Raw genomic sequence first — 12804 nt, forward strand, 5'->3', positions numbered from 1 at the left:
TCAAAATGTGCCAAATTTAATTTAGTTTGACTGGGGTTGGTTTTCAAGCCCGTTGGTGCCTACTGTGGAGACATGGGTTTAGAGTCTTGTTTTTATTATACATCGCTTCCCTCCACATAATTATAGTTACATGATAAAATTCTGGCTGCCTGAAGCCGCCACTAGGGGGAGATCATTACATAGGGATTTTTAAAATTCCCAATAAATCCATATGCTGTGAACTCCCTCTAGTGGCGGCAGAAAGAATGTTATAATTTAACTCCACTTCTCATGGATGACTCAGGGGGGTTTCCACGTATTAGTAAACCCCCCTAAATTCCAGAATCATGACACATAATCCCTTTCAAGGCCATGTGGGCTTCAAAATGTATTCCCAAATCTGCAGATGTTGATTCAGAATTATGTTTTTGTAAGTTTTTGACAGTAAGTTGGAATTTTTTAACTTTGAAAACCATTTCCATAATGAGAACCAGTTGAACCAGAATCTATTTCTTATGTTTGCAAGAATTTATAAAAGCACAAAGGGTTGTCCTAAATTGACAACTACTTTTCTTGATGCAGCTGCCCGAGTTGACACTCATTGAGATGTATTATTAGGGCATGTGCACACGTTAACAACCATTACGGCTGAAATTCCGGAGCGGTTTTCAGGAGAAAACCGCTCCGTCATTTCAGACGTAATTGCTCCTCCTCGCATTTTGCGAGGCGTCATTGACGGCCGTAATTTTGAGCTGTTCTTCATTTAATTCAATGAAAAACGGCTCAAATTACGTCCAAAGAAGTGCCCTGCATATAATGTATATAAGTGTCCCGCATATAATATATATAAGTGTCCTGCATATAATGTATATAAGTGTCCTGCATATAATGTATATAAGTGTCCTGCACTTCTTTGACGAGGCAGTCATTTTACGCGTCATCATTTGACAGCTTTCAAACGACGACCCGTAAATTACAGGTCGTCGGCACAGTACGTCGGCAAACCCATTCAAATGAATGGGCAGATGTTTGCCGACGTATTGGAGCCGTATTTTCAGGCGTAAATCGAGGCATAATACGCCTCGTTTAGGCCTGAAAATAGGTCGTGTGAACCCAGCCTTACACTGCACCCATTCACAAGAAGTATATGAGTCCACCAATGTGGCAGACATGTTTTTACAGTAGCTCCACTCTCTGGATCATAGACGGCAGTCCAAAGCAGGGCCCCGACCCCCCATCTGACATCCAGTTGGGACAACCAATATGGCGTACCCTACACTCAACAGCCAAAGAACATAATAGATTGTCACACATGCCCACCTCATTGTGACCTGTCCCAACCATTCAGAATAGCAGAGAAGGATCGTATGATACCATCGCATCCAACCCTGCCTCCAAAAAAAACAAAGAACTCAAAAAAAAAAATCATGGAGCTAAGACCAACTTCTTCTAGCCTTCTGATCGGCACTTTGAAGACTAATGAGTAAGAAGATTTGCTCACAGTTCACAATTCATGCACCAATATGGTGACACATCTCATGCCATTACTGGTACGATTCACGACAGTGTATGAAGAATGTCCCTTTAAGGGTAATCTAAAGGTGTCTATACAGTCGACTGCACTATTGATTCCGTAAAAAAAAAAGGAACCCTTTCACAACGGTGACTTACGTAAACCATTAGCAAAGTATCCGTCACCAGTGAGATCAATGTTGATGTAAACGGAAGCTATGGTTTCCGTTTGCCTTTCCTTCGAGGGGTTCCCTCGACAGAATGCTCGGATGGAACTCCTCAACGGAAAGACAATGCTGATGTTAACAGGCCCTAATCCACATCTAAAATTAGTAGAGTTTCCTGTATAATAATCACAATTATTACTTGATGTGATGAGGCGGACATATTACCCACTGGAGCCTCGTAACGTTCATTCTCTGTTGACTCTAGACCTTCTTAATCCCGTCTCTTAAAGAGTTTTCTTTGTGTTTACATCTGGATTAGGCCGGATTATCTATTCCACACGATGTACAAAATACAAGAGCAGAACCCAATGAGTAAACAGGGGAATATTCCACTTGACAGGGGCGTTATGAAGTTACGTAAACCATCTCCCAGATACATTCAAGAAATGGAGAAGAGTAGAAGTGAAGACCCTCTATAACAATGATTGTAAATACATAGAGCTGTATAGCTCTTTGAAGTGCTTTTTGAAAAAGCTCTAAGGGGCAGTAAGGAACAGTGAGAAGGTGCTCCAGACGACACATCCAGACTGCTGTTATAGGGGGAGGGCCAGACCACACATCCAGACTGCTGTTATAGGGGGAGGGCCAGACTACACATCCAGACTGCTGTTATAGGGGGAGGGCCAGACCACACATCCAGACTGGTGTTATAGGGGGAGGTCCAGACTACACATCCAGACTGCTGTTATAGGGGGAGGGCCAGATTACACATCCACACTGCTGTTATAGGGGGAGGTTCAGACTACACAGCCAGACTGCTGTTATAGGGGGAGGTCCAGGCTACACAGCCAAACTGCTGTTATAGGGGGAGGTCCAGACTACACAGCCATACTACTGTTATAGGGGGAGGTCCAGACTACACTGCCAGACTACTGTTATAGGGGGAGGTCCAGACTACACAGCCAGACTGCTGTTATAGAGGGAGGTCCAGGCTACACAGCCAGACTGCTGTTATAGGGGGAGGTCCAGAACTCACAGCCAGACCACTGTTATAGGGGGGGGATCCAGACTACACAGCCGGACTGCTGTTATAGGGGGAGGGCCAGACTACACATCCAGACTGCTGTTATAGGGGGAGGGCCAGACTACACATCCAGACTGCTGTTATAGGGGGAGGGCCAGACCACACATCCAGACTGCTGTTATAGGGGGAGGTCCAGACTACACATCCAGACTGCTGTTATAGGGGGAGGGCCAGATTACACATCCACACTGCTGTTATAGGGGGAGGTCCAGACTACACAGCCAGACTGCTGTTATAGGGGGAGGTCCAGGCTACACAGCCAGACTACTGTTATAAGGGGAGGTCCAGACCTCACAGCCAGACCACAGTTATAGGGGGCGGTCCAGGCTACACAGCCAAACTGCTTTTATAGGGGGAGGTCCAGACTACACAGCCAGACCGCTGTTATAGGGGGAGGTCCAGACTACACAGCCAGAATACTGTTATAGGGGGAGGTCCAGACTACACAGCCAGAATACTGTTATAGGGGGAGGTCCAGACTACACTGCCAGACTACTGTTATAGGGGGAGGTCCAGACTACACAGCCAGACTGCTGTTATAGAGGGAGGTCCAGGCTACACAGCCAGACTGCTGTTATAGGGGGAGGTCCAGACTACACAGCCCGACCGCTGTTATAGGGGGAGGTCCAGACTACACAGCCCGACCGCTGTTATAGGGGGAGGTCCAGACTACACAGCCAGACTACTGTTAAAGGGAGAGGTCCAGACTACATAGCAAGACTGCTGCTGTAGGGAAAGGTCCAGATTAGACAGACAGACTGGTATTATAGGGGGAGCTCCTAAATATACGGCCAGACTGCTGTTATAGGGGCGCTACAGACTACACTACTAGTCTGCTGTAATGCTAATACATAAATAAGGCATTATGGGTAGTTTAAGGAATAGACAGCTGTCACAAAATTATTTGCATCATGATGCTTTGCCACGTACACATATCTTCTGCGTTAGGGGAGTCTAACTGGGGATCTAGATTCCAGACGCTCTCAGTATCATGTATGGTAAGGAAATTAACAATCACCCAAACCACAAATTGTTAGATCATGCAGTAAGTATCTTGTGTTTTTCTCACCTAGTTCTGGCAGTACGGAGAATGGGTGGATGTAGTTGTCGATGATCGGCTGCCTATGCTCAATGGAAGCTACTTGTCAGTGCAACCACGCATCAGCCATGAGTTTTGGCCATCTCTACTGGAGAAGGCTTATGCTAAGTATGTCTGATGATTTCATGTATTTCTTTTAATATATATTTTATTATTCAAGGACATGTCCACCTTTTTTAGTTTATATATTGAATCAATCTAGAAAAAAGAAGAGTCAATTTATATAAACAATACATTACTTATCTTGTAATGATCCTGATTTACATCCTGTATTATACCCCAGAGCTGCACTCCCTATGCCGCTGGTGAAATCACTGTGTACATACATTACATTACTGATCCTGTACTGATCCTGAGTTAGGCTGGGTTCACACGAGCATGTTACGTCCGTAATGGACAGAACGTATTTCAGCCGCAAGTCCCGGACCGAACACACTGCAGGGAGCCGGGTTCCTAGCATCATAGTTATGTATGACGCTAGGAGTCCCTTCCTCGCTGCAGGACAACTGTCCCGTACTGTAATCTTTTTTTCAGTACGGGACAGTAGTTCCACGGAGAGGCAGGGACTCCTAGCGTCGCACATAACTATGATGCAAGGAGCCCGGCTCCCTGCAGTGTGTTCTGTCCGGGACTTGCGGCCGAAATACGTTCCGTCCTTTACGGACGTAACATGGTCGTGTGAACCCAGCCTTACATCCTGTATTATACTCCAGAGCTGCACTCACTATTCTGCTGGGGGAGCATCCTGAAGAATTGTGACTGCGGCTCTGAAGTGTAATACATGATGTAATACATGATGTAACATGATGTAGGATTAGTACAGGATAAGTAATGTGATGTATGTACACAGTGACTCCACCAGCAGAATAGTGAGTGCAGCTCTGGAGTATAATACAGGATGTAACTCAGGATCAGTACAGGATAATTAATGTAATGTATGTACACAGGGACTCCACCAGCAGAATAGTGAGTGCAGCTCTGGAGTATAATACAGGATATAACTCAGGATCAGTACAGGATAAGTAATGTAATCTATGTACACAGTGACTCTACCAGCAGATTATTGAGTACAGCTCTGGAGTATAATACAGGATATAACTCAGGATCAGTACAGGATAAGTAATGTAATGTATATGCACAGTGACTCCACCAGCAGAATAGTGAGTGCAGCTCTGGAGTATAATACACGATGCAACTCAGGATCAGTACAGGACAAGTAAAGTTTCAACACAGTGACATAAAATATGCCATTATTAGTAGTTTTTGTGGGCCAAATAACCATCCAAATGACCACTGGAATCTGTACAATATTCCTATGACAACACTCAAGTCCAAAAAAAATAATATTGTTAAATGGACACAGGAGCAGGGCAGAATTGAATTTTGCTTTCACTTTTTTATGCACCCTAAATGACCTTCCATTCATAATGTCGGATCGTTTTTAAAGTGGACTTGGGGGCTCAGAATTAGACTCTTTTGTAAGGTGCTTTTCCGACAGTCAGCTGATCTCGGGGCTTCCACAGTTACAGAAGAGGCTGGACGCAGCCCGCAGGGATTAAGGGAAGCCGACATGACCGTCCTGGTAGGGAAAGGGTTAATTAGGTGAGGGAGAGTTGGAAGGAACTGGAGGAGGGACGGGGAGGAGTTAAGGGGGACGGGGGGGCCGTTACTGCGCTTCCCGCTGTTTCTCGGCATTGAGCCGGAAGCAGCGGGAGGAGTAACACAAGAACAGTAAGCTCCCCCGTTGCCCGTGCTTTTAGGGATGGCAGAAGCCTTAATGTTAGAGCGGCTGCGTGCCGCTGCTGTGCACCACGGTCCCGGATGGCTAGAGGAGACCGTGGCTGCCATAACGAGGATCCCGGACGCCGTTTCGCCGCGTCGGGCACGGCGTTCGGGGTCTGTTGCAAAGGACAGGCTCCCCTCCCCCGGCCCCCTCACGAGCATGGCTATGGCGGCGGGGGGGGAGTCGGCAACAACCGCTCCTGCGCTGGGCGGGCAGAGAGCGTTGCCAGGGGTGACGGCGACGCAGGCCGGGTCGACCCGTCCCTCTCGGCGGTCCCGACCTCCAGAGCGCCTCAGTCCGGAGGCAGTCCCGCGGACACGGCGTCGCAGAGGGAGCCCGATCCCGGACGCTGCAGGCCAGGCAGCTGGGAGGACCGCCCCTTCCCAGGCCCTGCGTCCTGGCAGGAATCCCAGGCCGCGACGGGGTCCGGCGGTAAGCAGGGAGTCGCAGGCTGGGCTCCCTGTCACCCCTCCCCCATCAGATGGAAGATTTGGAGGACAAGGTACGGCCGCCCCGCATGGTGATGTTCCGGCCAGGGGGCAGGCTTCGTCAGGATCGTCTAGACGGACGCCTAGATCTGTAGCGACGTCGAGGCAACAGGTCCGGTCGGAAGTCTGGGTCCCGGCGGTCGGGCGGCAGGTTGCCGGCCCATCGGTCAGCGCGTCCTCATCCCCGTTCCGAAGATGTCGTTGGGATGGACAGTCGTCGGCGAGAGAAGAATTGGAGGAAGGTGAACTGGACGTGTATCGTCGAGGTCAGGATGGTCCGGCTGACGGGAACACAGCGCCTGTGCAGCCCGGTGAGTGTATAACTCCATCATTGTCTTATCCAGCGATTTTTATGTCGGGTGTCGGCGGGGGGGCTGCTAGCATTGCATCGGGGGCCGGTAGTGGCGCGGGCGGACGCGACGGAGCGGGTTTGGCAGACTTAGTGGGTTGCTTACGGGAGCTGGTGGGGCGCCTGGACAGGGCCGCGGCGCCGGTGGTAACGGAAGTGTCCCCTGCGGTAGTTTGGGAAGGCCCCAGGGACGTGGGATCGTTACAGGCGCGCCCGGTGGCGGCGGTTAGAGAGGCGGTCGCGGTGTCGGTACAGACCGAGGCGCAGAAGGACGGCGATCGAGTGCGTATGGATGATCGTGCTCGGGGGGAGGTGTACGTGTGTTTTGAGGGTCCGTTGGGGGCGCATTTAAAGCAGGAGGTGCGTGATCGGATCTGGAAAGACGAATATGTTGAAATTTTTTCTCTCTTGCCGCTGGCTAAATTTAATTTGGATAAGAGCAAGCGGGATGAGAGTAAAAAGGACGAGGAGGAACGGCGGCGGTATAGGCTTATCCCGCAGACGTTCGTTAATTGGTCGCAGGCGTTCGCCATATTGGCTAGTGTGATAGGGGAAAAGGCGCCGGAAAATTGTTCGGCGTTGTTTTGTTATTTTGATGCCATTGGGGAGGCTCATAGGGCGTATGGGGGTCAGGCGTGGCTGCGATATGATGAGCAATTCCGTCAGCGGAAGGCGGTTCGGCCGGCGATTCGGTGGGACCAGAAGGATATTGCTCTCTGGTTACGGGTTACGGCTCCGGTTAGGCAGTCCTTTCCCGGGAGCGGCGGCCAGGGAGGCCAGTCTAGTCAGATTGGACAAAGCGGCGGGGGAAAGGCGGGGTTTTGCTGGCAATTTAATGAAGGTCAGTGCAAGTTCGGTGCCACGTGCAAGTTCAAGCACGTGTGTTCCGAGTGTAATGGTGCATCACACGGGGCGGCAAAATGTCTGCGAAAAAAGAGGTCAGGGAACCAGCACGGGGCTGGTCAAGGGGGTGTCGCCGGTGAAGGTGGAAAGGATGGCCCCTTATCTACATGAGTTTCCGGATAGGGCGGCAGCTAAGTTGCTTTATGAAGGGTTTCGTGTTGGTTTTGTTATTCCTCCGCCTCCTTATGAGGTTCCGGTTACGCGGAGGAATTTAAAATCGGCTTACTTGCATGCGGAAGTCGTGTCGGAAAAGTTGTTAAAAGAAGTTTCGTTGGGTCGCATGTCGGGGCCATTTGTTGAGTCGCCGGTAAAAGATTTAGTTGTGTCCCCGTTGGGTATTGTCCCTAAACGCGAGCCCGGAAAGTTTCGTTTGATTCAACATTTATCGTATCCCAAAGGTTCGTCGGTAAATGACGGGATTGATCACGAGTTGTGTTCCGTAGTTTATACCTCATTCGATAAGGCGGTGGGGTTAGTGCGGGCTGCGGGTCCAGGGGCGCTGCTAGCAAAAACCGACATCGAGGCGGCGTTCAGGTTGTTGCCGGTCCATCCAGAAAGCCAACGGCTGTTGGGTTGTTTTTGGAATGGGGCCTTTTACGTGGATCGGTGCCTTCCGATGGGGTGTTCTCTTTCCTGTGCATACTTCGAGGCGTTTAGTAGCTTCGTGGAGTGGGTAACGAGGGGAGTATCCGGGGTCGATTCGTTGATCCATTACTTAGATGATTTTTTGTGCGTTGGCCCGGGGGGTTCGCCGGTTTGCGGTAATTTGCTTCATGCACTACAGAAGGTGGCGAGGGATTTTGGGATTCCTTTGGCGCCGGAAAAAACGGAGGGCCCGGTAGCGACGATTTGTTTCTTGGGAATCGAAATAGACTCGGGGGCAATGGAGTGTCGGCTCCCGGCGGATAAGTTGGGTGCTTTGAGGCTGGAGGTTCGACGGGCTTGTAGAATCAAGAAAATGACGCTGAGGGAGCTTCAGTCGCTGCTGGGGAAGTTGAATTTCGCCTGCCGGATTATGCCGATGGGGAGGGTGTTTGGCAGGAGATTGGGGGCGGCAACGGCGGGAGTGCGCGCGCCGAATCATTTTGTGCGGCTCAAGGAGGAGCACCGAGCTGATCTTCAGGTTTGGGATGACTTCTTGGGCCAGTACAATGGTCGCTCGCTATGGATGGCCCCTGCGCAGGATACGAGTGATTTGAATATTTTTACGGATGCGGCTGGGGCGGGTGGTTTTGGAGCTTACGGGGGAGGTCCGTGGTGCGCGGGTCAATGGCCGGCTAGCTGGGTGTCCAGTGGACTCACGCGGAATCTGGCCCTGCTCGAGCTGTTTCCTATCGTGGTGGCGGCTACCATTTGGGGGGACAGGCTCAGGGATAAGAAGGTCCGTTTTTACTGCGACAACATGGGGGTGGTGCTTGCCATTAATAACATCACGGCGTCCTCTCCTCCGGTAGTTCAATTGTTGCGGCATTTAGTGTTGGTAAGTTTGTCATTGAACGCGTGGGTGGTGGCGGTGCATGTCCCGGGTGTACGGAATTGTATCGCTGATGCTCTTTCTCGCTCGCAGTGGGACCGGTTTCGGCAATTGGCACCGGGAGCGGAACGTCTCGGTTTGGCTTGTCCGGAGCATCTTTGGGATCTGGTATCGGTCCCGTAGAGCAGCTGTTACAAAGGTCTTTGGCGCGCGGGACGTGGAGTGCGTATGCTGCTTGTTGGAGGCAGTGGGAGGAGTGGGTAAGAGAGTTGTTGCAGATCGGCTAGAGGTATGGTTGCGTCGATCTAAAACTGACCAAGTAGGGAAGGGAAAACTGATAGTTTTGTTCGCTCTCCCGGGGTCGGTCATGTGCCCAGTAGAGTGCATGCGGGGTTTTACGCAAAACAGGGGGTCTCCAGATTTGCCTTTGTTACGTCATGTGGACGGGTCGTTTTTGTCCAGGTTTCAGTTTGGAGCTGTATTTAAAAAATGTTTGACGGCGGTTGGTGTTGCGGCAGGCTCATATTCCTCTCATTCCTTCAGGATTGGCGCAGCAACGGAAGCGGGGCGCTGGGGGTTGGATGATGAAGGGGTGAGGCGTATTGGTCGTTGGGAGTCTAAAAGGTTTAAGTCCTATGTCCGCCCCCATATGTTATGAGTTTGGTTGTGTACGCTTTGCAAATGTTATATTGGTGGTGCCTAATTGTTTTTTCCGTTTCAGATTCGCCTCCGTGTTTGGTGTGGTTGATGGGTCATTCGTACGTGCACTGGGGGGCTTTGAGGGCGGACGTCCGCCCGGATGGTCCGCCCGGATGGTCGCCAGTTGCGCATTCCGCGACAGGATGCGGTTGTGCATTGGCTGGGTTTTAGAGGTATGTCGTGGAGCAGGGTGTTGGCGGAATTCCAGACATATGCGCGGCTGGATAGGGTTCCGGAGGTTTTAGTGTTGCACGTGGGTGGGAATGACTTAGGAGTCCGCCCTTTTCGTGAGTTGGTGCGGGATATCAAACATGATATGTTATCTTATCCCAAGTTGGTGGTAGTGTGGTCGGACATAGTCCCAAGAAAGCATTGGCGGTTAGCTAGATCGGTGGAGAGAGTCAATAAGGCTCGTATAAAAGTTAACCGGGCGGTGTCCCGTTTTGTGGCGAAGAACGGGGGCATTTGCGTGAGGCATAGGGATTTGGAGTCAGGAGTGGGGAATTTTTGGAGAAGTGACGGGGTTCATCTGACCGAGGTTGGCATTGATCTTTGGAGCTTGGCGATAGCAGAAGGCATAGAAAGGGCGGTGGTGGTGTGGAGGAACTCACAGGCTTAAGGTGGTCAAGGCCTGTTTCGCTGTGGCGGGGGGAGTCCTTGAGGCCAGTCAGTACAAAATGGTGGGGGGGTCGCATCGGGGGTATGCGTCCCCCAAAAAAGGTACATGGTTGAAGACTTCATCGGGTGTTATCCCTTTGAAGTGGTCTTCTGGTAGAAGGTATATCACTTGAAGGCTTCATCGGGTGTTATCCCTTTGAAGTGGACTTCTAGTGGTCGGTATATCACTTGAGGGCTTCATCGGGTGTTATCCCCTTGAAGTGGACTTCTAGTGGTCGGTATATCACTTGAGGGCTTCATCGGGTGTTATCCCCTTGAAGTGGACTTCTAGTGGTTGGAGCCATCTGCAGAGGTGAACGGTGCTTCCGAGCTGGTTTACGGCTGGAGGTAATTGGTGGTTTGCAGATGGCTAATTCGGTGTGTTCTTAAAAAGGAACATCTGAAGGGGCTTCAAGGACTTCCTCTGCTCGGGTTAATGTTAACGTTAAATTGTTATTTACGATTCTGACCCATGTTGGGTCATGTGAATTATTAGGAGGAATTCTATGGCGGATTCCTAACTAGTTATCCGAATGTTTCGGATTTAAATTGTTTTTATAAAACTGTGAAATTAATAAACGGCTGCTGTGGCCATTTCACATCCAACCTCGGTGTCACGTGTCTTTACTAAAGTGGGGGTGGGGGGATAGGATGATCTAAGGTTAACGCACGACTCTACCTAGGCAGGTCAAGAAGAGGCTGGACGCAGCCCGCAGGGATTAAGGGAAGCCGACATGACCGTCCTGGTAGGGAAAGGGTTAATTAGGTGAGGGAGAGTTGGAAGGAACTGGAGGAGGGACGGGGAGGAGTTAAGGGGGACGGGGGGGCCGTTACTGCGCTTCCCGCTGTTTCTCGGCATTGAGCCGGAAGCAGCGGGAGGAGTAACACAAGAACAGTAAGCTCCCACCCTCCCACCCTTGGTTTTGTTACTCCTTAGGTCTTATGTACGTCCGTATATGAGCGTTGTGTTTTATTTGTGTGCTTATCTAACATGTTTTTCTTTTTTCCGGAGTAGGTTCTGTTGTCATGGCAGCTGGCGGGGGGAGTCCTTGAGGCCAGTCAGTACAAAATGGTGGGGGGGTCGCATCGGGGGTATGCGTCCCCCAAAAAAGGTACATGGTTGAAGACTTCATCGGGTGTTATCCCTTTGAAGTGGTCTTCTGGTAGAAGGTATATCACTTGAAGGCTTCATCGGGTGTTATCCCTTTGAAGTGGACTTCTAGTGGTCGGTATATCACTTGAGGGCTTCATCGGGTGTTATCCCCTTGAAGTGGACTTCTAGTGGTCGGTATATCACTTGAGGGCTTCATCGGGTGTTATCCCCTTGAAGTGGACTTCTAGTGGTTGGAGCCATCTGCAGAGGTGAACGGTGCTTCCGAGCTGGTTTACGGCTGGAGGTAATTGGTGGTTTGCAGATGGCTAATTCGGTGTGTTCTTAAAAAGGAACATCTGAAGGGGCTTCAAGGACTTCCTCTGCTCGGGTTAATGTTAACGTTAAATTGTTATTTACGATTCTGACCCATGTTGGGTCATGTGAATTATTAGGAGGAATTCTATGGCGGATTCCTAACTAGTTATCCGAATGTTTCGGATTTAAATTGTTTTTATAAAACTGTGAAATTAATAAACGGCTGCTGTGGCCATTTCACATCCAACCTCGGTGTCACGTGTCTTTACTAAAGTGGGGGTGGGGGGATAGGATGATCTAAGGTTAACGCACGACTCTACCTAGGCAGGTCATGAGCATACATGAAATAGATGATTGTGAGGTGTCCTTAAGAGCACTAATGAAGGGGGACCTGAAGAAGAGACCCTCCATCTATGATGACCTTCTTTCCTTATAGACCAGATATGGGCAGGGGTTTTCTATGCAGTGATATAGACTACATTTGCCCCTTACAAATAACTCTATGGGGCAGATAGAAGCCCCATGCATAATTTGTAGGGGGGAATGTGGTGACGGGTACTCTGTAGAAAATCTTAAATACAGCCTCTAAACTTCTGTTTTTATCCATATAGGCTGCGAGGGTCATACCAGAACCTGCACTGGGGATTCATCTCAGAGGCAATGGTGGATTTTACAGGAGGGGTGCAAATGGATTTTAACTTATCCAAAGCCCCATCAGACCTCCGAGACATTGTTTTAGCTGCTGTAAGATCAAGATCTCTTATGGGGTGTACAACGCCAGGAGACGTAAGTATAAAATCCAATATAAAGATGGGTACAGAAATGCAAATATATAATAATGTATGTACCATAAACAGGCTAATTTATAATATTTTATACATTGCTTTTGCTTTGTTATTATATCAAATCCCCTGCTTGCAGACAGTTTTTTAAAGGTCCCAGACAACCCCTTTAATCTACAGACAAACGTTGAGTCACTTTGAAAATACATGACATTACTTATCCTGTATTGATCCTGAGTTACATCCTGTATTATACTCCAGAGCTGCACTCACTATTCTGCTGGTGGAGTCACTGTGTACATACATTACATTACTTATCCTGTACTGATCCTGAGTTACATCCTGTATTATACTCCAGAGCTGCACTCACTATTTTGCTGGTGTAGTCACTGTGTACATACATTACATCACTTATCCTGT

The 12804-nt window shown here is 49.6% G+C and overlaps 1 protein-coding gene across 1 annotated transcript in view; it reads left to right on the plus strand.

Moving 5' to 3' along the window:
* The window catches only part of LOC142761435 (calpain-13-like), a 132822-nt gene that overhangs the window by 35172 nt on the left and 84846 nt on the right, over nucleotides 1-12804 (plus strand). The window contains exons 4-5 of the mRNA XM_075864625.1: nucleotides 3816-3949; nucleotides 12214-12388. Of these exons, the coding sequence (XP_075720740.1) occupies nucleotides 3816-3949; nucleotides 12214-12388 (309 nt within the window). The remainder of the gene's footprint in view (nucleotides 1-3815; nucleotides 3950-12213; nucleotides 12389-12804) is intronic.

This window comes from Rhinoderma darwinii, chromosome 4 (assembly GCF_050947455.1).
Source record: "Rhinoderma darwinii isolate aRhiDar2 chromosome 4, aRhiDar2.hap1, whole genome shotgun sequence".
Taxonomy (NCBI): Eukaryota; Metazoa; Chordata; class Amphibia; order Anura; family Rhinodermatidae; genus Rhinoderma; species Rhinoderma darwinii.